Raw genomic sequence first — 27935 nt, forward strand, 5'->3', positions numbered from 1 at the left:
TTGGGGGAAAAAAATCCTCTCTGCTCACTCAGGAAGACACAGTAACAACAGCCAGCAAGTATAAGACCTGGCACCTTCCACGCATTACAGTTGTTTATGGTAGGACTGCGCCTGATGCAAGGTTTAAAAGCCCTTGACCATGGAAAAAGCTAGAAAGCCAGAGAAAGTGTTGAAGGTTGGATGTGGGATTTACAGACCAATACAGTCAACTGTCTGAGCCATGAAATGATAGAGGAAGAAATACACATTGAGAAAAACTTTACACTTTTGAAGCAAGGGACTAAAGATTGTATGAGGATGGAGGGAGGGCTTCAACCTATAGCACTGTTTGTGTGAAGAGCTTTTGCCTTTACAGCAGCTGACCACTAAGCTGTGAATGCAGCCGCTCAAAAGCAGATGATTTATCCCGCTACCATTTACAGATACACAGCGTTTGCACACTCTTTGTACCTCAGTCTCCTAGTAGTTTAGTTGTCCAAGGTTCTTGTGTCTAATCTCTAGCACTCACTTCAGCAGCACCTTAATGAAATTAATAGAAAATAACAACTGGAGCAAACTGGAGGAAAACAGAACATGGTATTCTTCCCAACAAACAGAAATGCTATGGCCCTGAACTTCTGCTAATGGAAAACACTCTTTCTCTGTAATTGACTTTGTGTTAGCTCAGGCTTTACTCAAAGCAGAATATTAGTGATATTCACTCAGAGAAATGTAAGCATTTCTTTTTTCTCTGCACTCCTTTCCTGAAGGCATTGCCCTGAGTAAGTTTAGATAAATGAGGAGTACCAGCAGATACCACAAGAGATCAAACATTTATTTAATCATAAAAGTCCAGCAGATAAAACTATATACAATAATCCATGCATACTGCCCAATTCACAAACATTTAAAACCTGTTTAAAACACTGCACAACAGCTGGACAGCAGGGCAGAGTTTCACTCAGTGAGGGACATAGTCATGTTTATATTTTGGATGCTGCTTGTAGCCTACTCTCTCCCCAGCAATAAGACTCTGGATCACCCACTCTTGCGAGACAACAGGCAGCCGTAAAGCTTCTGCACACTTCAAGACACCAGCTGGGCAGGAAAAATCAGTCACCACCACATCATAAACACCCAAAGCAATATCTGTACAGGAAGAAAGACGGGCATCTATCAGGTGAAGAAAAAGGATTTTGCTCTGCAGCAGAACATTATAGAAGCACAGAATGCTAAATTATTTGATTTGAGAGGGACCTTAAAAGCTCATGTCATTCCACCCTCTGCCAAGAATGGGGACACCTTCCACTGGACCAGGTTGCTTTGAGCCCCATCCAACCTGGCAGTTCAGCGTGTTTTGCCACTATGAACTACTCTTATGTCTTCTCATTCCTAGGCAGTGAATTCTCTTTGTAATAAGACACATCTACAGCAGCCCTGCACCTCACAAGAAAATATTCCTTTTAGTCCAGATAAAAATGAGGGGAAAACCAGTAGCCAGCAGTATAGGCATGACTCTGAGTCCTGACCTCAGGCTGTGAGTGCTAGGGCCTACATCACATACGGAGAGGGAGAGACAGCCCAGTTCAGAAGGATAAGAGAAGCACAATTTGAGACATCAATTTCCCCCTTTCGACACACGCTGGAAGCTGATGGCTTTTGAATTGCTGCAGCTTCTCTGCAAGACAGGTGTCCTAGATGTACTCTATATACAGATTATATTAGAGTAGTGAGCATTCACCTTTTGCCTGCCTTTCTGTTACAGACAACCTTGTAAACCATCCCACATGGTTTTAAACCATACTAAAGACCACAGTGGCATAGGATTCCTTGAGAAACTGGCCAGTGAGTACCTTTGTTGTGAGCACGTGAGTAATGCTGTTTAACAGATGCTGCTCCCCCTGTCATGAGAATTTCAGACCACAAATCCAGGAAGTTCTCTTTCTGGTCTGACACCAGGAGAACCTTCAGGTTATGGAATGGGTTTTCTCGTGGGTGCCTGCAGAGTGAAGAGAAATGCCGACTGGTAAGAATATCCAGTAGCCTCGTCACCTGATTTGCACCCGTGTATGTTTTTTTAGTATCTTGTACACCATGACCCACTCTCTTACCACCCTTCCTGAAGTACTTGGACTGACTATCCTTTGTTTATAGAGACTAACACTGAGCTAGACAGTGTTGGTGGGTATGTGCACAGCAGCCTATATCCAAAGTTAAACTGAGCTCTTCCTAATCCTGAGCCACCTTTTTTGTGCACATCCAAATTGCTTCCACTTTGATGGGGCTGAGCAGGAAGACCTCAGTCTCCTGCCCAAAAGTCTACAGCTATCTACAAATTTGTGTCTGCCCCTCAGCTTGCCTAAGGAGTCTGAGCTCCTCTGTCATCTCAGAACAGGCTTACTGGATTAGACTCCACAGAAAATGTAGAAGCTAGCTTCAAAATGTATCAAAGGAAAAGGAAATTAACATAGTACTGTTCTCCTTTATCCATTTCTGAGCAATTAGAGAAATTAGCCAAAGGTGTGGGAAGCCTTGTCTGAATTCTGCCTTCCTCATGAGAAAGACTGACACCTTCCTTACTTCCAAAGAGACTCTGTTTTTTGTGTATATGGCACCCAAATGTACCTTGGCATTAGAGGTCATTTTAAGTCCAAAGAAAGAGATGGAAATGCTGCTCCTATATGGAAGGGAAAGTATAGGGAGTCAGTACTCAGGTCAGCTTCAGTATCTGTAGCTATTCAAGAGCCTCCCAAGTGTAACAGGTCTCTGCAAGAGTCTGTAGACTCAGATCATGGTTATTTGGCACTCACCATTCTAGCAATTTTTGCTCCTGGAGGCTATATCCAGCTGGCAAAAGGTAATTCCGATAATTTTGAAGCTGATTAGCATGACAGCTATCATGGACCCAGATATGAGACACGCAAGGGATCCCTCTGGCAAGGCACAGCAAGTATTTCTGAGTTCGACAATGCTGGTCCGCAATTAAAAGACACTGGTATGCTGCATTACACTTCAGGGGAGAAAAGAAGGCATGTAAACAGGAGGCAATGCTTGCAAAAAATCCCCCCAAATTATCCTGATGCTAAACAGGTTAAAGAAGAAAACAACTGAAATCTTGATTTTCACAGCTATATTATGTGAAAGGTGAATTAGATAAAGGTAGTACTGATTTAAGAATCTGTTTAATCATATCCTATTCCAAGCTCTGCAGTTGCTCTAGGCAAAAACTAGTAGTTTTTGTATCATAGCTCTTTTCTAGTTCACACAAAAGAGATGATTTACCTTTTAGTCTGAGACTCAGTAAGTCACTAGACAAGATTGCTTCCTCAAGCAAGATGTTCCAAAAACAATTTACCCTCTTTATTAAAAAAAAAAAAAAAAGTAAAAGCCACACTAAATTAGTTGTCCAAGTAGATCTGGTAAGTGAAGAGCTCTACCTCTAAGTGTTCCAAGGCACACACCTATGGTGAGACCACTCCAGATCTGGAGTACTTCATCCACTCCCAGGTTCTGCAGTATACCTAAAACACCAGACATGCCAGAGCAGGTCCAGCCAAGGACCACTAAGAGGCCTGGGCATTGGAGCACCAGACATACCAGAAGCTGAGAGCTGAGCTTGTTAAAGATCAAAAAGGGAAGGCTTGGGTGGTCTTTTTAATGCATATTCGTGACTGATATGAGGGTATACAAAAGATGCAGCCACACTCTTCTCAGTGTTATCCACTCAAAAGGACTAGAAGCAACAGTTACAAACTGAAATACAAGAAATCCTTTTTTTTTTTCCCCTATTCGGATCAAGTTGCCCAGAAAGGCTTTGTTGTTTCCATCCTTGATGGTACTCAAAACACAACTGGACAAGGACCTAAGCAATCTGCTCTATTTGAACCCACTTTCAGCAGAGCAGTTGGACAAGATAAGCTACAGAAATTCCTTCTAATCTCAACTATTCTGTGACTGTTGTTCTAGATTAGTAAGTGAACCCTTACCTGGGTTTCATTGAAGTCTTCCAGGATATAGCCAGCTCCCGCTCGCAGCTGTTGTGCTATGTAATGTTTATCATACGGAGTCATCTCTAAAAAATCTACAGCAGAAAGTTCAATTTTTTACTATAATCTATCTGCTTATATTCCTACATCTTAGTCTACAAAGCCTTCATCTATTCCAGTAAGGGATCCCAGCTATACTCCCAAGAATTTCTAGAGAAAATCATTAAGAGTCAGGAAAAAAAAAAAAGGCGGGGGGAGGGCAGCAGAAAGGGCAACAACACACCAGTAGCCAGGTGAGCACCTTGTCACTTTAACTGCATGAAACATGACACCAGCAAAGGCTAACTGGAGCAATCCATACATGCTTTCATGTTCTCTGCTTGCCAGCACTATCCTTTAGCTCTCAAAACCTTCCTACTTACATTATACTATTCTGACACTGATGATCTCACTAATTTTCACACCTTTCTTAGCCTGCTGAACAAGCCTATGATCATCATTGAGGTTTGTCACATCTTAGGCCACAAGTTGGCTAAGTCAGAGACTGAATCTTAGGTCCTTTCTGCAAAGGATTAAAGAGCAAATGTCTGATCAGACAGTATCCAGCATTTTTCCTAAAGACACAGCATCTCACTTGAAAATGCAATGGGTAAGATTTGCCTCACCTTCTTCCTCCTCACTGCTCCCAGTGGGACCATCTGATGGCTTCTGGTGATTGACCAATTTGTCACTTGGTGTCGCCATGGTGAGAAGAAAGGCATAGCCCAAAAAGAGGGTCTTATTGTGGGGCAAGGGTCCATGGTCACTGTCCAGTACTGGGGGATCTGCAGCATCTACACCTTCACAGGTGCTTAAAAACTCTCCACCTCTCACAGCCCCTGCAGAGAGACAGAAGCATCATGAGTCTTCAAAAGTATGTCTTACCTGAGGAACCAGTTCAACTCAGATATTTTACTGCAGGAGACACAGAGAGGCAGGATTGGGCTACAATTACACTAAGCTAGGTAGGGATCTTTTATCCTTCTGGATCTTCAAATCAAAACATGAAGAACTAATAGGACAAGTTTGCAAGTCTTAACAGCATCCTGAAACAACACTGACTGCTGTGAGGGGTCCCTTTAATAGCTTTCAGGACTGACTAAAGAAATAAGAGAGAGACCAACTGTTGTATTGCACTAAATAGTTATTTAGTTGTTTGCACTGGGTGTTGAAAAAAATGTTATTGGGTCACGTGGATGGTATATTCCCCCTCACATGGTTTCTCCCTCGCATAACCCCCTGGTTTCCGTATGCCCTGGTGGTCCGTCCCACGGGTGGTCCCTCCCCTCGCCCCTCCCCACTGTTATCCCATTGGCCGTGGTCCTCTTTCCCCGCCCCCATCACCTGGGGCATAAAACCCTACGGCAGGTGTGGTTCTGCCTCTTTGCTACCTGGGTGGTCGCTGCCACCAGAAGTGTCCTGTCTCAAGCTAATAAACTGGATGTTCATCTCCATGTGGCAAAGAGCGCTTCTCGTCTTTTATCTTCCGTCTATGCAATTCCGTGCGGGCTTTAGTCCTGAGCAAGCCGGATCTGGATTTATATTAGCCCAGAGAACCACGGATTTATTGCAACCAACCACAACATTAAAGTCAAAAGGCAGAACTCAAAAGACGGCAAGTAAATACTCAGACTATGCTGAAAGTACCTCTGGCTGCTGAATGCATCCAGGGGGAATCAGCCTCAAACCATGCAGAAAAAAAAAAGCAATCTGATCTACTTTTTAGTTATGGAAAGCAGAAAGATAATTACAGAAAAAGCAGTGCTGAGAAAACTAGATGAATTCAAGTTCTCACCAGGCTTTATCATTGCTGACTTGCGGCCACGTTTAGCTGGGGATCGTTCATCTTCAGAAGCAAGAAGTTTCCTTTTCCCAGACAGTGAGACTGGTGGGACACGTGGACTCTCCTGCCCTTTACGAGTGGGAGTTGTGCTGCTGCTGGAAGTGCTGGGAGAACCAAGGTTACTACGTCGCTTCCTCTTCCCCTCCACCAGATTATCTGCAATATAGTATGCAGGAATTAGTCATGGGCTCTCACCAAACTCCACAAGCTTTCACCCTGTACAGAAGTGGTAGAACTCAATAGTACCTTGAAGATACATGCCACCACCCTCTGACAGAGGAAAGCAAGAAAAAATATATCTTTCTTCTCAAGCCCTGTATCCTGCTTGTCTATTTTCCTCTCAGTACTGCTGGGACTTTATTATCAAAGCAGCCATCCACCAAGTTTATGTTAGGTATGGCAAGCATCACTGTCCTTGAAGCAGACCACTTTCCACAAGCCAGTCAATACCACTAAGTCTCTGAGGCCAAACAATAAAAAGATCTCAAAAATCTCACTATAAAGTACGAAAAGCATCACTGAATATCCAAAAACATTTAAATATTGGCAATTCAGACCACTAGGCACTAGAGTTACCTCAAAGGCACAAGACACAGAATAGCAGTCAGCAGCTCAACAGCACCTTTCCTTACCAAGACTGATGTCAGCTGCTTTGGTTACAGGGGTGACAGGTTCATAAGGACCTAGCCCAAACTGCTCCCGCAGCTTATTTCCTTGTTCCTGAGACAGGATAACAGCCATTCGTTTATACCACTTCCTCTGGCCTTCCTTTTCAATGCAGTAGTATAGCTCTCCAGACTCCTTCCGGTGTCCCTTCACCACACCTGACAAGACAGCAACAGCTGTTAGTCAACCATACCCAGGCTTCTCATCCTCCTGGAACAAGCATCCATTCCCCACCACATTCAGCAAATCAAAAAACCAAGTATGAAACTCAAGCACTGCTCTTACCTGCACTGAAGTACTCATCCTCAGAGAGTGCAGTCACCTCTGTCTCCAGTGGGATAGGATCACAGAGCAAAATATCTTTTCCTAGCACATCACAGTCATATCCATCATCAAAGTGCAGCTTGTACTTTCCTGCTCCAACATCTTGGGTAATCGTCCCCGAATAAAAGTACCCATTTGAGGACCACTTTGCTACAACCCTGAGACCCACAAAGCTGCTCCCAGTGGATGACTCTGCACAGTCCAAAGGAACAGTCACCACCTGAAACGGGATTTCTGGAGAGTCACTACGGCGTAAGGCACAGAAGCCAGAAGTGCCAGATTTCTCTCCTCCATCTGGCAGGCGAACTGAACGAGTAAATGATTTCTCCTCGGGTGATGCTGTAGTTGAGAGATCCTCCATATCTGGCAGTCCAGCTAAATCTCTGTAGAAAAAAGCAGCACCATATAAGAGAGGGGAGAAAAAAAACCAAGACAAAAAAAAAAAGACAAAAAGCATTCCCAGAAGGATCTGAAAAAACAATTACTAAGTATAAAATACCTGGAGGAGGTGCTTGCAGTTGCTATATGGTATCACCAGAAACTTCTGAAATACTCAGTACTCCTTTTCCTCTAGGACATTAAGACAGAAGTTCCCTATTCTCTTTCTTGCAATAAATTAAAGTTACAGTCTCCTTTTTCCAGGTACCTTGTTCCTGTTGTTCGAGATGATGGGCGTCCTCTTCTTCCTCGTCCACGAAGTGTCACAGGTGCTCTGCCAGCCTGACGAGTGCCAGGCATACAGTCCTCCTCTTCCTCACAAGGCAGTGCTCCTGTCTGGCTAACTTTGAGTGGCGATGCAGGCTGACCAGCTCCTTTCCTAGGGCTAGAGAATTTATGAGTTAACTGTTTTGAGGAGAGAAGCCAGCTCACTAGGATCCTCCCATTTTCTTAATCATCACAACACATCCAGAATTTTGCCTCTTTGCTGCAAAGCAATACCACACAAGAAAACAAGTTACTCCTTCAGGAAGAACAGATGCAAAAGCAAATACTACCTCCTTAATTCTGTTCATCAAGCCAGATCTTTTTCAGAAAACCTTTGATTTAGGTCTACCCTGCTTCACACTCACAAGCCAGATGCTTGTTTCTGCAAAACATCTCTTCCTCTTTTCCTGCACTTACCTCAATTTTCCTGAGATGCCTCTGCCAATGGGTAAAGCAAATTCTCCGGTTTCTGTCCCACACATTTTCCCTTTTACAGCTCCAGTTCCTCGCCCTGAGATGTTGCTGCTGTGCGTGGCAGAGTGACCACTGCTTCCTCCACTGGATGTACGGTGGAGACTTGAGGCCTTAGACGACAAAGAGCTGACATCACCAAGGTCCCCTGAGGTCAGCGACGAGCCCCCTGCAGTTCTTGAAGGGGACATGTCGGTCTCACATTCCTGGCACTCCACTACAGGCTCCTCAGTTTCCTTAAAATAAGCAAAAAAGAGGATTGTCTAAGATGATGCAAGTGCTAGACGCTTTACAATTACCAGTCCAAAGTGCAGACAAGCTGATACAACATTCATGAAGCTGATAACAGCCACACAAACTTCAGTCTGGGCTAATCCATGGTAGACAGTGCATCTCTCACTACAGGCCTGCAGCTGTTCTGTATCAAGAAGTCACATTAAGACCTCAGTCAGCAGTGTTGAGGAATGCATTCAGTGCAGGTAGCACAGGGCTGCAAGTGCAAGCTGCATGTTGAGCTCTGGGGGGTGAGAGCCCCAGACATAAGGACGTGGGACCTGGACTTGGAGGCACAGCAGGAACAGAAGACCCCCAGACATTCCTGCATTTTTCCAGCTTAGACTGTAGGGGTAAAAAAGCCCAGGGTGCCCTTTGTTCAAGGTCTCTCCTTGGAGGCACCAGCTCAAGCTGTTATTGTTATTTAGTTATTGCAACAAGATTAAATTATTTTAAGGATCTAGATGTCTGAGACTCTGCCATGGGAAACCTGGGGTCCAGTCCAGGGTGAGGAAACCTGATCTGACAGTGTGAGTGTGGGGCACATAGGGACTCAAGCAGGGCACCCATCAGCTCACTGGAGCTGTCTACTGTGAAGGGGCCTCAGTCCCAGCTCAGGTGGTGACAGTTGTGACTGCCAGAGTGGCTCCTGGATGGCTTGACAGGAAAGTTTCCTTAGCAACAGGGCAGAGCTCAGCTTGGTATCCAATTGGTCTGGCTTTGAATAATTCCCATCCCTCTAGAGTGTGAGACTGCAACAAATATATGAGACACTAGGAGCTTCGGGTTGCTTATAATCCAAGATCAGTTTCAGACAGTTTGTCATCTGGAGTTACTAAAGCTTTATGGATATAAAAACATGCATCTACAGAACAGTGATATCAAGTGTTGGTAGGTAAAGCAGAAATGGTTATATGATTGTGATTACACAAACTATGTAAGCATATTTCAGGACGCTTAATTCTCCATTTTTAATGTTACAGTAAGTCTTTTGTTGAGTTCTATGGGGCTTGAATGTGTCTTGAGAACATATGGCATGAAGCATACCAGCACCAAAACCACAGCTTTTGCTGTTCACTAAATGGCCTGCAAGTCCTCTCATGAAGAAAGCCTTGGCATCACAGCCAAGATTTGTTCATTCAACTCGTTTCCTGCAGTCACAACATGTTCTCACTTTAACTACTTCCACTTTTCAGCCAGTATCTCATCCCATTTAGCCACGAAAACAGGAACTTACCTCAACTACCTTTCGTTCCACCTCTGCACCATTGATGTAGTAGACATCTGTTATAACACGTGTAACAACAGTGCGCACTTCTCGAATGGTTCGCACGTGGCGACGCTGAATTTGGCCTTTGGGTGGGTGAAGAAGGTTGAATTCCTCCTCTCCCTGTAATAAAGAGGATACAGTAAAATCAAAACAGACCACAACAAAAAGCAAACTGTTTCTGAGTAGGGCTACCTCTGCAGTACAGTTTCTTCATACCATATTAAAGTACAGGAGTAGGGAACCTTTAAGTATCTTGTTACAAATTAATGCAACACAGAAGACCCTAAACAAAGGAGAACTGAACACATTCTGCTGACAAGTAGAGGAAGGGAAATCACAACAGTCCAAGGAGGAAACAGCAAACTTGTTTAGCATGGCTTCTGATACTCTTTGATTCAGTAGACTCCCACATGTATCACATCAATCTTGCACTGTCTTTTTATGGCCCTGTTTATCTCCTATTTCCCACAGGACACATCAGTCTTAAATCACGTTTAGTAAAAAAATCATCTTTCTAGATTTTCTGTTGATAAAAAACCCAATCCCAAACAAAAACAATCAACCAACCAATCAAAACTTGTCACATTTTTCCAGAAAATACCTATGGAGACATTTACTTCCCAAATTCATGCTGTCCAGTGAGTATTGCTACTGTAACAGTTGATTCAGGACAGCTTGTGACTTTAACATTTTAAAGTGGCCCTTGGCCTTTTTTCAATAGAGAACCAACTGTTAATGAATCTACTAGCTGAAAGGATACTTTACTGTCCTAAAGCAGTTAAATACAGGCAGCCCTCATCCCACCTGACTGCGCAAAGAGTCCGTGTCATCTCCAGAGGTGTTGACAAGCTTTTCCCCACTCTCGTCGGTTTGAACGTTCACATCTTGTTGCCCAGGTTTTTGCCCAGACATACTGGTTCCTGTTTCCACCTGTCTACAGATTTCTTCTGATGTTTGTGTTGCTGTTGTAACAGTTGTTGGGGTAAAAAGACAGTCTGCTGTAGTTTGGATCCCTTTATCCTTGATGTTTTCCCACCTCTCTTGACTTTGATCAATTTGAACAGCCTTACTTTGTTTTCTCTGCATTCTTCTCTTATCTTCTGCCTGAGTGCTTACAACATCAGTCTCCATAGACTCTCCATCCTCTTCACCAGAAGATTGCTGATGGCAGTCCTGCTGCATCCTCTGAGGAATTAGGTTCTGTCCACCACTGTCGTCTGCCTTCTGTTGCTGGTACTGCCAATCACTAGGATTGGTAGGTAATTCAGCATCTTCTTGTGTGCCAGGAAAAATTAACCGATCTCCCCTGCAAACCAGTTACGCACAGATCAAAACTACTGATTAAGAAAACAAGACAACCAATATGCTGCCGCTCAAGTAAAAACAGTATTAAAAAACCCCCACTTTGGCAGTCACTCAATTGCTTCTTACAATTGCACAAAACTCAGAGAGTTCAAATAATAAAAAAATCTTTCAACACTTCTCAAGTGATACAGAGGGTGGTAAAATGGCTGACACCGTACAGAACGAAGTGCTTTTTGAAATACAGATTTTCTTGCTACACTCCACACATTAGGCACCAACTATGCAACTTCCCAGAAGCATGTCATCTTGAAGTTACTTCAGGCTCCTCCAGTGCTTGATTGGCTTGAAACTGATAATCACAGGTAGCAAGAAGACCCAGCAGCATAAACACAAACGCTGTCTAGTGTTTTCATTAGAATTTGTCTGCTCTGCCAAAAGTACTGCCTCTGCCAGGTACTATGTGGGACACTATACTGATCCAAACTAGAAGTACGTATTTGGCTTCCCTTGGGTACTTGAGGATTCTGAGGAGTGACTGTTTTCCCTTCTGGCTGTGCCTTGCCGAGCACTGGAACTCCCTATTCGTTATGGTCTTTTTAATGTAGTTGAAACTCAGGTTACTCTTTCTACACAGACCAAGACCTCATTGTCCCATCAAAAGATAGAATGGAAAACACTAAAGAAGCAGATTTCTACTTCTAATTCTCCAGGCAGCACCCTCCTCACTGTAACATACGCAGCTGTACAGTCCTTTGGAAGGGGGACAATAGCAACAGCAACAACAAACCAACAAAACTGGTCAGAAGATCTTAGAGGAGACAGAAAAGGTATTTAAACAGCCTTAAATATGGTCTCAATTTTCTCAAACCCAAGACTTCACTGAAGCATATCAGTCTTCTGGAATCACATGGCCACTCAATCAGAAGGTAAGCCTGATAACCAAGTGAGACACAAACATGCAGATTTAGTATACTTACCCCATTGTCCCCAACCTTCTAAGTCACTCAAAGAAAATGACTTAGCACAATTTCTTTGATGTAGAAAATGCACACCTGAATATAAATCCAACCAGGACTGGCAGGCAAAGACTGTGAGGAGTTACCTAAACGGAGAAGTGGAAAGACCATGACCTCTGGCCTCATCCTCTCGACGAACTTCACAGACACGACTAAACACAGATGATGCTTTCTGGGAGCTAGCAGTGCAGATTTAAGACAAACAAACAAACAAAAATTCATCAGGAAGTGAGAAAAACCCTCATACAGCAAAACAAGAATTCTCTAGCTCCTCATGAGAACAGAGTGAGAGGAGAATAGGCTCCTACACAGCCACAGAATGACTGATATGATCCATCTCAAAGATCAAGAATGAAGCTGCAATTGCACAAGCATTTCTGTCATTTCTGAAGACACCCTAACAGCCAAGAACAATGGAACAGTTCCAGAAACCATTGTGTGGAAAACTGCAGCACCATCAAGAGTTTCAGCATCTAGTGCCTCTGGTACCCACCAGTTAGACCCTTTATGGCTTACTTCTCAGGAATTTCATGGCACCACAAGAATAGTGGGAATTACAGTCATAAAGCAGACCCTGAGAGTTCATATTCATCCCATACCTATAAAGGTAACCCATCCTCAACCAGTGAGAAATTACTATCACCCATCCTCAGCATTGAGGCATGATTACCATCTACCAAGCAATCCTGTAACAAAAGATACTGAGTTTGTTCCTATGTTTTCTCATTACTTCAAACCACTACTCTTCACTCTGATTACTACAGATCGCTATCTTCCTACTGAGATTCCTGTTAGTGTTTACAAACATTACTCCCTGCAAGCTAAATCAAGCAATGCTAGACATTAAATTTGAGGTAAGATTGATACATACAAATCAAAAGACCAAGGGAATAACTCAATGTTTTGGTCAAAATGTTAACCTGTGATTTCTGTATATCCATGAACTGATTATGAGTTTCTATCAGCTTTATACCAAAAAGATAATTCTCTTTCAGAACTTTTCAGGTTCTTCGCAGAAAATTGCACCATGAAAGACAGCAGAAACCCATATACTTGGAATTTAAGAGATGGATAAGGCAGATTTGCATTCTGGACTGCACAAGACATGAACTTCTGGCTTTGACTACAATCTAATGGAGGCAAAATGCTGACATTGGTAGGAACCACATAGCCCATAATGAACAAACAAGTGAGGTTCCCACTTTGCCTATGTAATTAAAACCTGCTGCAAGAGCTATAGAGTTAATATCACATCTACTGCTAGAATGTTCCTTGCTTCTGTGTCTCCTTCTAATTTTTTTTCCCCTACAGTTGATAATACGTGGAGAAAGGATCTACCCAGACCTTTGTATTAACTCTGCCCAGCAAGAAGCCCCAGTTACCTAGCAGCAGTCTCAGCAGCAGCAGAGGATCCATCTTTCCTGTCACTGGCTGCAGGCTCTGAAACAACAAGGAAGGGAAGGATGATTTTGGAATCATCTAAAAGGACTTTTCCCAACCTCTCCTAGCTCCATACACTCAGTGAAGAGAGGCTGAGTAACACCGGACAAAGGATGCCCAGGCTTTCCCATACAACTTCTCAGAACAGACCTAAGTTTCTACAAGTTTTAGACTATTAGACTGAATGCCACTGTTCTGGTTAAAATCCTGTCAAACTTTTTTTTCCAGATTATGGACAGGTCCAGAGGAAGCAACAAATATGATGAGATGAACTGGAGAATGCCTCCCACAGAGACAGGCTGAGAAAGCCAGGCTTGTTCAGCCAGGAGAAGAGAAGGCTCCAGAGACACCTCATTGTGGCCTTTCAGTACTTAAAAGGGGGGCTTATTAAAAAAAAAAAAAAAAAAAAAAAGGAAAACAGTTTTTAATTAAGAGACAAGTTCTTCCCTGTGAGGGTGGTGATGCACTTTCACATGTTGCCTGGAGAAGCTGTGGCTGCCCCAACTCTGGAAGTGTCCAAGGCCAGGCTGGATACAACCTAGAGCAACCTAGCCTAGTGGAAGGTGTCCCTGCCCATGGCAGAGGGTGTTGGGACTATGTGATCTCTAAGGTCCCTTCCAATCCAAACCATTCTATGATTTTCTTATATATTTTTTTTTTCCCACCCAACACAATCAAACTTCGCTTCCTATGCCCATGGCAGAGGGTGTTGGGACTATGTGATCTCTAAGGTCCCTTCCAATCCAAACCATTCTATGATTTTCTTATATATTTTTTTTTTCCCACCCAACACAATCAAACTTCGCTTCCTATCCTGTGTATCATTGCCACTATACATCACAATTTGTAGTCTGCTGGAAATACCTTTCCTCACAACAGAAGCCTCTCCTCTCACTTCATCCTTGCTTAGAGCATGGCAGAAACAGAGAAACAAATTTAAGTGACACTGCCCAAAAAGAAAAATGAGAAAAATTACAGGGACTCAGAGACTGCCTTGGGGAATGCCATAGAGAGGTTCTGAGTTAGGGCTGAGATCCAGTAGGACTCATACACTTCAGGTTTCATCCTCTTACTTTCCAAGCTGAACGGCAAGGACTCCTCACTCCCATCATTCACAGGGGTCACAAGGTTCATTCGCAGAGAAAGTTTTGCATCCAACTCAGGAACCACACCAGACTCTCCTTTTTCATACACTTGTGACACATCTGCTGATACCACTGCACTTTCCACAGTGACATCGTTGGTCCGCATTGTGCCCTCTGCTGTAACATCACTGGTTGCTATAGTGCTGTCTGGGTAAGTATCATCCACTGAAAACAGAAAAACAAAAACAAGAAACAAGAAGTAGCTACTGTCATTCACATTGCTGGGGTTGAGGTCCTAGTTTTGGTTTGAAGACACTTCACTGCATGCATTATTAGTAATGCTGCAGTAGTAGAAATTCCTTTCTAGAGATCTGAAGCATGAAAATTCTGTAGCAGAGGTATTATCCATAGTTTATGACAGAATAATCTACTACTACCCAAGCAAAACAGACTTCTTTTTATCTAGCACTTGCAGGGTGCTGTTTTGTGAATCTAGCAGAGAAAGTTCTGATAAAAGATGAAGAATACTGGAAGCAATCTTCTTTTGGTACTCAGAAGGCTCTTTGACATTCTTCAATGGAGTTGTATTCAGGACCACATTGAGTGCAAGGAAGACATGCTCCATACCACCCTGTACTCAGGGAGCAAACACCTTCACTAGAGACTGAGAAAACATGATAAGGAAACTGTGGGAAAGGGATAAGCCCCCCCTCCCATTGAAGGGGAATGTAGCAATTTTTGCCAAGGCAGGTTTGCGTTATCCTGATGCATACTGCACCAAGAATCAAAAGCTTCCAGGCTTTCACTGCAGAACAGAGCCATTTGGGTCAAACTCACCAATTGGTGTGCTGTGTCTCCTGGGTCCCATTTTGAGATGGCCAGTAAGAGGTGGTGTTATGCTAGTTAAGGACTGAATGGCATCACCCTCCTTCGGCAAAGTAAAATGAAACGGGGTTCCTAAAAGACACAGAGCACCAGAATTAGTAATTTAGAGGATCTACTTTAGTTCAAGTATCAAAAGCACATATTCACTGTGCTGTGGAAATAGGAAAAAGCATAACACCAGTGCTGTACAAACCCCCCCTGAACAGCTGCTCTAACTGATAATCCTCACATTTTTTGTGAAAAATCTCTCCCAGTGAAAATCTAGACTGTGGTCAACTGAATGCTGTTGCTCACAGGTGCTAGATAAAAGGAAGACTAAATATCCTGACGTGAATAGGACTTCTACAGAATGCAGCTTTGCCTCAGAGATGCTCAGGATTTTCCAAAGAAGATGAAAATGAGGTCAAAAACAGAAATGAAGATTAGGACAAAAATGAACTGGCAAAGCTACATGTTGCCTGAACTGATAACCTAGAACTTACTCAGAATGATGGCTGAGGTGGCCTATCGCATCAGGGAAACCATGCCTTGGTGGATTTACTATGTGCAGATGTTGCAGGATTTAACAAATAAAATAAATCAAAAACCTAGTAAAATGCTCTTTTGCCTTATTCCATGCATTTACTTGCAAACTTTCAATGTTATAGAGAAGTAGTGTCCATAATCCTCTCATAGAAAAATGCCCCATCAGCAAACAATTATGTATTATCTGTTTGAAAACTCTGAAAACCATCACCTATCTGATTACCACAAGCTTTAAAGACATTTAAGTTGAGCAACTGCAACATCCTGAAGATCAACCCAAGAACTTCACTGTATTTTTGCAGTGGGTAGGTACCTTCTAGCACAATGGTACTCACTCATTGTAAGGCAAACCGCCCTCCTCACGAACAGTTTATGAATGCTTGTCATATTATGGCCTAGAGCATGTCTCCATTTAAAAAGTCTTTTATCTAAGAACTGACGCAACTCAATTGAATATTGATTTAGCTACCACAATCCCTTCTAACCTACAAATCCACATTTGGCAGGCTAGTAACAAATGATCAAAAGAATTTATGAAATGATCACCAGCACAGGTGATGACCTGTGACAGTGTTCAGAGTTCTTGGATGAGGCAAGAGACAAGAATGTTGACTCCACATTCAGAAGGCTTGATTTATTATTTTATGATATATATATATATATTACATTATAACTATACTAAAAAGAAATAGAAGGAAAGGTTTCGTCTCTCAGAAGGCTAGCTAAGAACAGAATAGAAAAGAATGATAACAAAAGCAGCTGCCTTGGACAGAGCGCGAGAGCCAGCTCTGCCGTGACTGGTCAGTAAATCCAAACATCCACAGGAGACCAATCACGGATCCACCTGTTGCATTCCACAGCAGCAGATAACCATTGTTTACATTTTTTTTCTGAGGCCTCAGTTTCTCAGAAGAGAAAAAATCCCAAAGAAAAGATTTTCACAAAAAGATGTCTGCGACAATGACCAACAGCATATTCTAATTATTATACCAAGGGATACCATGAAAGAGAATACAAACAAGCTTTCACAAGAACTGAAAAAAATGTGAATGCCTCAACTAAAAGTTTAAATGCTTTCATTCACATTGAAGTCTCAACTGTTCTATCAATGACAAGAGTTAATCAAAACAGTTAAACTTTTCTTCCATTCTTATGACCATCAACCTGTAACAGATTTAGAACCATTTGGAATTGAATATGGCAAGGGATGTCAAAGACAACAAGAAGGGTTTCTCCAAGAACATCACTAGCAAAAAGAAACCTAAGGAAAATGTGGATTTGTATCACAGACATATTTTATGAAAAAATCCTTTCGCTAGGATCTTTTCTCCTGAGAAGCTGGGAAGCTTCAGCTCCTCCATGTTTTGCTTCTTTGGAATGTGATTTGGAGAATTGTTTACCCAGCATGGGAAATTGTTTTTACTTGATGACCAATGACAGCCACATGTATCGAGGCTGTGAGCAGTCACAAGATTTTATTATCATTCTTTTCTATTCCTTTGCTAGCTTTCTGATGAAATCCTTTCTTCCATTATTTTAGTATAGTTTTAGTATATAATTTTCTTTTAATATAATATATATCATAAATAAATCAGCCTTCTGAAACACGGAGTCGAGATTCTCATCTCTTCCCTCATCCTGGGACCCCTGCGACCACCACCACAGGTTTGCAGCTCAGTGAGGTGGATGCCATGGTCATGAAGAATACAAAGACAGAGTTACTGAATACCTGCTTTGCTTCAGTCTTTACTAATAAGCCCAGTGGCACAGAAACCCAGATCCTGGAGGCAAGAGAGAAAGTATAGAGAAAGGAAGGCTTCCCCTCAGTCAAGGAGGATCAAGTTAGAGATCATTTAGACAAATCTGACACCCACAACCATCCATATGGGCCCTGACAGCAGGATGTGCCCATGAGTGCTATGGGAGCTGGCAGATGTTACTGCTAAGCCATGCTCCCTCATCTTTGAAAGGTCATGGAGTACAGGAGACACCTCAGGACAGAAATCCAGTGTCACTCCAGTCTTCAAAAAGGGCAAGAAGGAGGACTCAGTGAACCAGGCCACAGTTGCACCTCCATCCATGGAAAGATGGAACAAATCATCCTGGTTGTCCCCATTAAGCACATGGAGGAGAAGGTTATCAGGAGCAGTCTGCACGGATTGACCAAGGGGCAATCACACTTGACCAACAAGATTGCCTCCAGTGACGGAATGACCAGCTGGGTAGATGAGAAGAGAACAGTGCACGGTGTCTACACTGCCTTCAGGAAGATTTTTTTAAATTGTCTCCTGAAACATCCATATAGGTAATCCCAGGAAGTGTGGTTTGAATGAACAGACAGCAAGGTCAATAGAGAACTGGCGGAACAAGAGAGCTCAGAGAGCTGTGATCACTGGCACAGAATCTAGTCAGGAGGCCTGCAGCTAGTGGTGTTCCCAGGGGTCACTGCAGGGTCCAGCCTCCACGTATTCGTCAGTGACCTGGATGAAGGAACAGAGTGCACCCCTAGCAAGCCCCCACCTAAAGTTTGTGCTTACTGATTTATGCTTCATAGTTTGTTGATAAGGGATTAGACTCCTAAAATATTTATTATGGAAATAATTATTACAATAACAAAGCTGCTTTAAGAGTAGAGGGATGCTCTACAGCTCTTCATACCTTAAGGACTGAGTGATGTCAGGAGAGCAAATACCACTCTACATACTTTTTCCACCATGCTTCATAAGCCTGAAGGCAATTAGGGAGAGTAGGCCAAAAGCCTGAACTCTCTCCTAACACCAATGAGCCCTTCAGCATAATAGAAATGCATAAAACACAAAGAAGCATTAATTTTGGAATTCATTTTCTTTAAAAATTTGCTTATAGTTCCCTTTTAAAAGTAAACCCAGCCAACTGTGATGTGCTTAAATTGCATTTAGATTTGTCTAAGAAAAAAACCAAAACATTTTCAGTACAGTATGAGAGGCGAAATATTATCCAAAGTCAAACACAATTATGTTTATTTTCTCTTAAAAAGGAAGTTTTGGACTGTGAAAATTGTGAAAGACAATACTGAAGTGGAACCTGACATTTAACCTTGTTATGTAACTGCAGCTATTTCTCTTTATCATCATTTCAGCAGTGTACTGCCGAACTTATTGTTGTATTTAATAAATCCCATACTCTTAAGTTTGAAGACCAGAACTGTTCTCCTGACTATGCCAAATTGTCTTAAAAAACCTGTGTTTAAAGATGAAGCCAGCTAAGAGGCACAAACAAAACAGGTGTAATATCCCGCATCTTGTATAATGACACACAGCATGTTAAATTATTTTAATGGGTCACGACAATACCTGCTGAGCCAGAGCTTACATGAGAGTGAAAAGCCATTCTACTTTTAAAAAAATCTCAAGAAAAAAATTGCTTTATTAGCTTCTAGCTCAAAGTTGTTCTGTACACCCCCACAAAGAAAATTCTCCACTGAAAATCAAGGAGACCTACAAAAGGGAAAATACTGACTACCATACACTCTATTCCTTTCATGGACCCTGCTGTTGTTGCTTCTTGAGTGGGGGAGAAGTCAGAAAAATCCCTGAACATTGCCAAGGTCACAGCATTTTTGGTTCTTCAACCCGCCCTGCATTTCTACCTTAAAGCAGTGAGAGTCAGGAATGAGAATTACACCACAGGGGGAACCAGCAGTCATGTTCGGCATGTAACACAGTAAGGTATAGTGCTGCTCAACGTGCATCCAATAGCAGTGCTCCCTGAAAACACTGAGGATTGTATACAGCTGTCCTTGACATTACTCAAAATATACACCTGTGAACTACTAACCTAAATTCACTTACCACTGGAAGGACTGGGGGACTTAGAAGTTGCCTTCTCCTGTGGCTGCATTTGCTCTTCTTGCTCCAGATTCCTTGTCGTAACAGTATCCTCCATTTTCTTTGGTACCAGATTCTCATGCTGAACCACATGTGTTTCAAACCCTCTCTCTTGAAGTGATGGCTGATTGCTTATTATCACTACCTGTCCCAGTTCTGAACAATCAGGATGGTTTTTGGCAGACAATGCCACTTCTGATTGAACATCACTCTTCAACTTTGGAAGCAAATCGTGTTGCTCCAGTAACTCCCCTACAGAAGGCTTAGCTAAAACTTCATTGAGCTTTGCCATGTTAGCAGTCATTTTATCCATACTCTTTGCCTCTCCAGCATCAAAAGTGCAACCTTTCAAAGCTTCTTTTCCCTGACATTCTGGTCCAATCTTTTCTAATTCCTGGGCTACATTTTTGCTATTTTTACAAGAATCATTCACTTCTTTATCTTCATGACACTGTCCTTCCCTTTCAAGAATAAACCTATGAGAAAGTGTTATATTAACAAGAGACCTATCTTCTTTTATTTGCTTCTCTTTTATTTGCAGTTTCTCTTCTTGTTCTTCACACTGAGTCTCAGGAACTGCCTCAGATTTGGAAGCCTCTTGATCATATGACAAAATCTCAAGCAGACCAGACTGAACTGCAGCAGCCTGACTTCCAGAAATACACTCAATCTCCCGATGAACTGTAGAGGCTAATGGCCCATCTTCTCCAACACCTGCACTAACAAACTGTCCTACAGGCATTCCTGCAGTCTCTACATCCTCCTTTTTTGCTTTTTCACAGTTTTCAGAGGGTGCTTGATCACCTGCATTCACTTTTAGTTTTATTTTATCATTGTCCACAGAAGAGAGTCTTGAGTCTGAGGCCTTGCATTCAGAAATCCTCTCTACCTGTGTGGTCTCACAGTCTTGGCCCGTGTTCAGAGAGTCTGAACTGACGTCTGTATTCGGGGGCTGGCTACATGCACTTGCAGAAAGCATCAGTTTACAGGAATCAGGAGGCTGTAACACAGAGTCATCTGTAGACATCTTTGACAAAGCATCTGTAGATCCAGAGAGGTCTCCTGGTAAGCATAAAGGGGTTAAACCAGCAGTTTCTCCTTCTCCATGCTTATTCTCTGGACTCTGAGTTGGAACAAAGATATCCTAAAATGAGAAAAGTGGGACATGGAGTATTAGGGTATCCCAAGTAGGACTGTTTATTATTCCTAAAAAATTACATTAGATTATGGATCAGAGCTACAGATTAAAAAACTACAGATTAAAAAACAACCAATGAAAACAAAAAACATTCACAACTTTTTTCTCCACACATTTATGAGAGCCATGATTGATCTGATTTTGCTGAGAAAAATTATCACCATGAATTACTATTTAGTGATCTTTGACAAAGTCAGACACAATCTTTGGTATCTTTCACTACCAAATCACAAAATACAGGGCCAATATGGCAAATTAGTAGCTATTTTTACTTGAACCACCAAAGGTTTTAGAAAGAGCCTCTGTGATATCAATATTATATTAACACAAATGCTGTTTTCAGTTGAGGAGAAGCACTGCTTCAACTAGTGAAGCTTCTAGCAAGTTCATGACACTCATAATATTTAGGTATAAACCCACAAACTGTTAAATCCTTTTGAATAGTTATAATTTCCAGAATCAAAATACACAAAGGAAACAACAGCAAAAATAAGAAACTTGAAAAATGCAGTAAATAAATTCTAGCCTTGTAGAATAAAAATACTTTATTATGGAACAGCTTCCCTTTCTCCACAAAAATTATGCTAAGGTCTTGCCCAATAAAAAACTAATTTATGATGCAGTTTGAGATGCAGGATGGCCAGTTCAGCATAAGAAGGCAGCACAGTCTAAGTCAACAGCTTCTATGTTTTGTAACTCACTATGCCCTCTTAAGCTGTTCTGCATTTTCTCTGCAGGAAAAACTGCCACACAGTATGACTAATATATAATTGCAACTGGTGGGAACAGCTTAGTAGGGAAGCTCAACATAAAAGAACAGAGGTTGACTGAAACACATCTTCTGCCTCAGCTATATAAAAACCTCAGAAAAGCTATATACATGAACCCTTACATGAGAGAACTCTGGTTGTGATGGCATAGCTAAAGATCCAGGAAAGAAGGTTGGGGCACTCTGGGACACTGGAGTTGAAGCCTGTGGCTGAACAATAGGTCTTGGAGGGATACAAGGGAAGGCCATCTCCACCAGCATATCTCCTTTCTGCTTTTGCATCAGTTCTCTTCCATCTGCAGGGATAGATATATCCATCTGTTCATCTGGTTTAAATGAGCAGAAAAGATATTAGCACTAAATTCTTGTGTTATATTGAAGTTTTCAACATCTTATTAAAAGATTTGTCTTCAGTGGTGTATTCAACTTTGTAAAATCTTGTCTGCAGCAGCATTCTTTTCGTAAAGGGAAAAAAAAAAATCAACAAAAATATCCGTACTCTTACTTTCAAAGGGGGAAGTAATTGTTTTGTTATAAATTCATATGACTATTTTGCTACAGGTCTAGAACTTCTACAATTACAAAAAAAGTGTCTGCAACTTATAAAAAAAGCATTTTTCTGAGGCATTTCTTTTCCTTTTGCTATCTTTATTAAAATGCAACTTCATTCAGACCCCAGCTAACAAAATATCTGTTAAAACAGTATTTCACATTCTGTGACAGGAATCCTTGATGGTAAATGTGTGCTTAGAGAAAATATTTAACAACCAATGTATCACATAGAATAATTTCTCTTTAGGCAACACAATTTAGGATACACACTTGTAGCACATGAAAGGTTTTACAAATATTGTGGAAGTTGTCTATATTAAGGTAAAATAACCTATTATGATGCAATTCTTATCTGTCCTTCCTACTGCCCTAACAGTATAGACTTAATACAGGTTTCTGCCTGTAGCAAGAATGGCTTGTTCCTAAAGAAGATAATTGCTAGAAGAAATCTGTATGCTATACAAAGCATTTCCAATCTTTCAAATGAAAGGTCACTAGTCAACAGGACTAATTTAATTATGATAGCTATGCAGGAAATATCAATAGCAGATAGAGAATCCTAAACAACAGAGTCAAAAATACAGATCTCCATCTACTCCTTCACTGTTCTCAGTTCTACTTTATTCTTTAAACATAATTTTAACAGATTTTGAAAAGGCTGCAAGCTCTGATAAAATCAGTGCACAAAAACACGACCACAGACAGTATGCAGAAAAGCATTACCTTCTGCTTTCCCCTGTTCAGTAGGACTGCTGGGGACAAGGGCATTGGGTCCAAAGGAAACAGGAGGAGGAATAACTAGGCCTGAAGAGACACTGCAGACCAAAAGGAAACAGGGAAATGAAAACCACACCTCACTAAAAAATGCATTAAGTTCTCCTATCAAGCTCCAGCATGCCACAATACAATTCTTCTCGTGAAAGGGAAGCGTCAGGTGCCCACCAGTAAGAGACTAGTGACAGTCAGGGATCAGATGGCCACCATTAGTTCATTTCATTGCAAAATAAGGCCATGCTCCTCTTGTAGCGCAAAAATTAAAACACTGATTGCTTAAAATCAAGCACAAGTCCTTGAATAATGAAGAGAGTAGGGGGAATGCACTACTGCAACAAAATTCTTGAAAGAGCTTGGGGATTTTTCACTTACGTGGAATCACCCTCCTGTACAAGGAACGCCTGCCCAGAGAGCTGCAGGACTTGCAGACTGCGGGCAGGAGTGCACGCCAGAGAACTTCCCTCTTCCACCCTGGTTATCAGAGAGCCACTCCCTGCAGTTGCTTTGAACAAAAGAAAACAAAGACAGAAATACAGTCAAAAAACAGTGATTAGACAATTCTGAGGAATTAAACTCATGCTATTGCACAGCTCCTTTTCAGATAGGCAACAACAAGCTGATTTTCAGAGCTGGTGAAGGACTGCACATGACAGTTCAGTATGTGAAATGTGAGCACAAAATAGTTCAGATGAAAAAGAAAAATCTGAATAGATTTTAGACTGTACAAGTGCTCCTACCTGGGAATTTTAAAAAAAATCCCCAATGGCTCCAATATCAGCACACCTGATCCAGCACTAAAATACAAATATAGGCAAGGTTCTTGTAAGAAAGACACCTTGCACTGACCACTGACTTGGCGTGAGGAGAAGGTTGTTACTGAATCTTCTGGATACAGAAGGTTCATTCACAAGATCAGGCCAGAACAGACACCACTGGGCAGAAGTTTGCCTATACTGCCTACCCTACTTATCCACACTGGGGCGTCATTACAAAGGCAGAGCATCATTAGTTTCAGAAGATGGTAAAAGTTGGGTTTTGGTTTTGCTCTTCAAGGGGCACAGAAATAAAGGAAATTAAATATATTTAACAAGCCAGTAGCCGTTCTAACAGGAAGTGATGTTTAGATATTATTCCATACTATAGTAAATGAGGCTGTGGCCTTTCATTTCCAAAGTGTTCTCAATTTTAGCAGTAGTTACATGAAAAATACTCATGGCGCTCTACACCCTAAAACACTAAATGTCTGTGAAGATCAAGTAGGTATGATGTCTATAACTAGCTCTGGGATGGACATTTTGGTTCTGCTTGTCTGTTGTTACCTGTTGCATGATTCTCGGGAAACATCTCTTCCTGTGTTGACAAGATATCTGACTCCTCATGAGCAGAACCAAGGGATTCCTCAGTTTTACTGGCACCACTGACAGGTGTTTCCTTTCTGGTATGCTCTTCTGCTTCCTGCAGAGTTCTGAAAATGCAAGACACAGTCTTTGACCTGAGAAATTCAAAATATGAAGACCACAGCATTGTAAAGAAAATCTATCAGTAACAGATAGAAGGCGTTCACTCATGTATAACACAGGGGAAAAAAGGAAAGAAGAAAGAAAACCAGCTTCTCGACAAAATAACATTTTCATCCTTGATAAGTTATATTTTCAGAACAGTTTTTCACATTTTCTACCAATCTAAGCAATGCTTAAATGGAATGCAGATGTTCTACTGACTTCTAGTCAATGCAGTCTAGGGATTTCACTTCACCTCTTGAACATTATTTTGTAGCAAAATATGATAATACATGATGAGCTAAATATTATATAAATTTTATGCCAGAGAGAATCAATACTATTCAACAAACTGAAGTTTCACACTTTAAAACAGTTAAAACAAAGCTTACAATAGCAAATATGCAAAAGCATCCTGGAATACCCACCACTTAGCCTCCATATTTCTCCTGTGCAGTGAAAGCCCATGCTACAGCAATTAAGTTATTTTACAATACAATACAACTTCTGTGACTCAAAATGAATTATTGCTTCTAGTATAGTCCAGTCATACCATTTTAGGAAAATTACTGGCATATTTTATTATGCCATGAACTTGCCCTTAAAAACAAACCTATCAATATCTTTGTGTTTAGGAGTTTGACATCACATCGTTTCTCACCGGGGAATACTAAGAGCATTCCTTAGTCAGCACTGCTACAAGAAGGCCTCAGCAGTGTGTCATCTTTCCCTTTCTCTTTTGCCTTGAACCCTCTTCCATATCTAAAAATCTAGTAAAAAAAACAAACAAATCACCTTCCAGAATGCCCACAAACTGCCACAGCATATGTCGCAGTTGAGATGGCCACGCTACACAGCGCATCCTCATACAATTTCAGAAAGCTTCTGCCCATACAAAGTAAAACCATACCACTTCAGAAGGCTTCAAGCATTTGCCCTTCTTATTCTTTAGCCCAACCTTTTATACTCCCAATGCTCATGCATGGCACCTGTGTGCCCTCTGTTCCCTGAGTGGTTGCTCAGCACACCCGGGTACTCCATGGCTCATTGCTGTCAGTGCTGCTCACAGCTGCACCCATTGGGGATGAGGCTGGGCCGCAGCCCCACTCCACTCCCACAAACTGTGTGCCTACAGCAAACAACCTACAGAAAAGGCAGACTGCTTTACCTTTCAGACTTCTCTGCCTGGCTTTCCAAAGCAGTATGTGCTTCTGTGCTGGAGTCAGTTTCTATGTTGTCCGCACAAAATTCTAGAGAGATAAAAGAAAAATACCTGGATTAATATACAAATAAGAAAATGTAGGTCTGTAATTTACACAAATACCAAGGTAAGCCTTATATTTAAAAAAATTAATTTTGAACTATCTATGATAAAAAGAAGGAAAAAAAACCAAAACAGGATGAGGTTTTTACCAGGGAAAGAATTCAGTATCTGATTGTCTAAATATTTTGGAAATCAATTAGGAAAGAGAAGTGAAAGAATCATTGATAGCCCTTGGAGAGGTACAAGAAAACAAATTAATTAGTCCAAAGGAAAGAGGGGGCAAAATTATTTGCAACTACCAGTGAGCTGTGAACTCATTTTTGGAAACTACTAGTACTGTACTTCCTGTCAAAAAACCATAACATTTATAATTTAAAGAAACTAGATAGAATCTACATAGCAGCAAGAAGACATCTATGATCATTTTCACTTACCATATTTAGACTCATTCTTAACAAGTCTGGAACAAACGACAGTGGGTCCAGCGTGGAGCTGATGCCTAGCATCTCCCTCACTGGGCACCAAGTCACTCTCCAAGTCCTGGCTCTGCGACAGCTCTAGAACTCCGAACTGGAGCTGTGACATGCCTGTATCTAACATCAGAAATCCATTACAAACATACATACCAAAAAGAAAAAATCAAGGGCTATCCATCACTTTTACAAGGGCAAAAGATATACCCTCTAACATGCAAAGTATTTAGGCTATTGCTAGAACTCTGAATAAACTAACTGATCTGATCTCAGCTGTACTAATTAAAATATGGTATCACAACAGGGACACTGGCCATTAACTGAAAAATCTGTATTAATCAGCAAGGGCTTATGTAATGCCATTAGGAGCTGCAGCAGACTTTCATTCCATGAATAGAAAATAATCTTGATAACACACAGCCTGTGTCTGAAAATCCTCTGATGACAACGACCATTATGCCAGTTCATAATAAGGCTCCATTTCCTAATAACCACAATGCATCCCTGCTTCTTCTAAACCACCTTCAATCTTGAAGATCCATTCTAACAATAATAAATCAACCTTCTTTTCGTTTTTTTTTCAAACACCAAAGCATACAAATAAACTTTCAGAAAAGGATGCCAATTTCTGACCTATTATTACCGGCATAATTACCCTTGGTGAGACAAGTGAGTCAGCCCAACTGAAAAACTGCACAGACAGTTGATCCAATTCCGAAAACCCAAAAAACCGACCTGAAATGGGTTAGTTACCTTCTACACACGGCGAAGAAGCACAGTCCTCAACATCATCTTCACTTCGTTCCCTGGCCTTTCCAAGGGCACTGCAACAGAGAGACTCGCTGCGTTCCTGCAGGCCGCCTCCCCGCGGCTCGTTCCGAGGGGTCACTTGGCACCGACCAGGCGCTCCAAGCCCTCCGCACCGCACGTCCTGGCCAGGGCCGAGCACGGCCGCTACAGCAGCGAGCCCGCCTTCTCGGCCTGTCCTCCACGAGAGAGATTGCAGCAGGCCAGAGAGGCGGCGGCCGAGAGCCGCCATCTGGCGCACCCCACGTACCTGCTCTCCCGGTCGGGCGCTGGAGACTCCTCCGCTGCGCAGCCCCGCGGTCCAGAGGCGCTCGGGCGGGCCGGGCCCTCCATGGGCTCTGCAAGCACAGCGCCGTCAGCGCGACCGCGGTACCCGGACCCACCGTGACCCCGCGCCCCGCCCTTACCTGCGAGTCGCTCCCGCGGCGCCCGGCTGCCAGCAGGACCGCGGACGACGTCCTGCAAGAGAGAGGCGGGGGCCGCGTCAGAGCCGCGCCGGGCCGGGCCGGGCTGGGCAAGGCCGAGTGATGCTGCCACCACGCCAGGCGCTCACCAGCACGGGGCTCGGGCTCCGCCGGGCCGGCAGCCGGCGGGCCAGCTCGCCGAGCCTAGCCCGCTCCGCGTCCGGCTCCGCGTCCGCCTCCGCGCCCTGGGGCTGCGAGTCCTCCACGATGAGGAGGGGCGTGCCCTGCTGCGAGAATCCAGGGTCCAGCTGGCTGCTCCCGCCGCGCTCCATGCAGGACGGCGCAGGCTGCGGAGCCGGGCCGGGCCCTGCGCCGCCCGCCCGTCCGCCGCCCAACCCAGCCGCACTTCCCGCCGCCGCCATCTTGCCGCGCGCCGATTGGTGCGCGCGACCCGTCCGCCCCGCCGTTACCGGGGAGACGGTGGGGGGGGCCGGCCCGGCGGGATGGCGCCGAGAGC

At 42.7% G+C, this 27935-nt stretch overlaps 1 protein-coding gene across 4 annotated transcripts; it reads right to left on the reverse strand.

Annotated features, from left to right (window-relative positions):
• Positions 1 to 793: 793 nt before the first annotated feature.
• TP53BP1 (tumor protein p53 binding protein 1) lies at positions 794 to 27859 on the reverse strand. 4 transcript variants are annotated; one of them, XM_071441009.1, is made up of 27 exons: positions 27568 to 27859; positions 27422 to 27473; positions 27265 to 27352; positions 26961 to 27031; positions 26169 to 26327; positions 25639 to 25720; positions 24291 to 24436; positions 23344 to 23473; positions 22921 to 23012; positions 21769 to 21971; positions 19643 to 20822; positions 15240 to 15359; positions 14391 to 14627; positions 13260 to 13317; positions 11964 to 12056; positions 10361 to 10862; positions 9524 to 9676; positions 7960 to 8249; positions 7484 to 7660; positions 6799 to 7220; positions 6480 to 6671; positions 5800 to 6003; positions 4631 to 4843; positions 3966 to 4060; positions 2790 to 2989; positions 1833 to 1978; positions 794 to 1128 (listed from the first exon to the last, which is right to left on the reverse strand). In XM_071441009.1, exons 1-27 carry the CDS (start codon positions 27838 to 27840, stop codon positions 941 to 943), a joined length of 5766 nt encoding a protein of 1921 aa, XP_071297110.1. In that variant the 5' UTR covers positions 27841 to 27859; the 3' UTR covers positions 794 to 940. The 4 variants fall into 4 exon arrangements, with proteins under 4 accessions (XP_071297110.1, XP_071297109.1, XP_071297108.1 ...); XM_071441008.1 differs by having other exon boundaries at positions 21769 to 21941; positions 27265 to 27473; XM_071441007.1 differs by having other exon boundaries at positions 27265 to 27473.
• Positions 27860 to 27935: the final 76 nt, after the last annotated feature.

This window comes from Agelaius tricolor, unplaced genomic scaffold (genome assembly GCF_023055355.1).
Source record: "Agelaius tricolor isolate 1412-34295 unplaced genomic scaffold, bAgeTri1.0.p SCAF_16, whole genome shotgun sequence".
Classification (NCBI taxonomy): domain Eukaryota; kingdom Metazoa; phylum Chordata; class Aves; order Passeriformes; family Icteridae; genus Agelaius; species Agelaius tricolor.

What these genes read in the sequence shown, in the direction of transcription:
- TP53BP1 (XM_071441007.1), bottom strand. Translation starts at nt 27,840, where the DNA reads ATGGCGGCGGCGGGAAGTGCGGCTGGGTTGGGCGGCGGACGGGCGGGC. An exon ending in GCGCCCGACCGGGAGAGCAG is followed by an intron (nt 27,032 to 27,264) that starts GTACGTGGGGTG and finishes TCTCTGTTGCAG; the next exon opens with TGCCCTTGGAAAGGCCAGGG. An exon ending in AGCAGCTGACATCAGTCTTG is followed by an intron (nt 6,004 to 6,479) that starts GTAAGGAAAGGT and finishes ACTATATTGCAG; the next exon opens with ATAATCTGGTGGAGGGGAAG.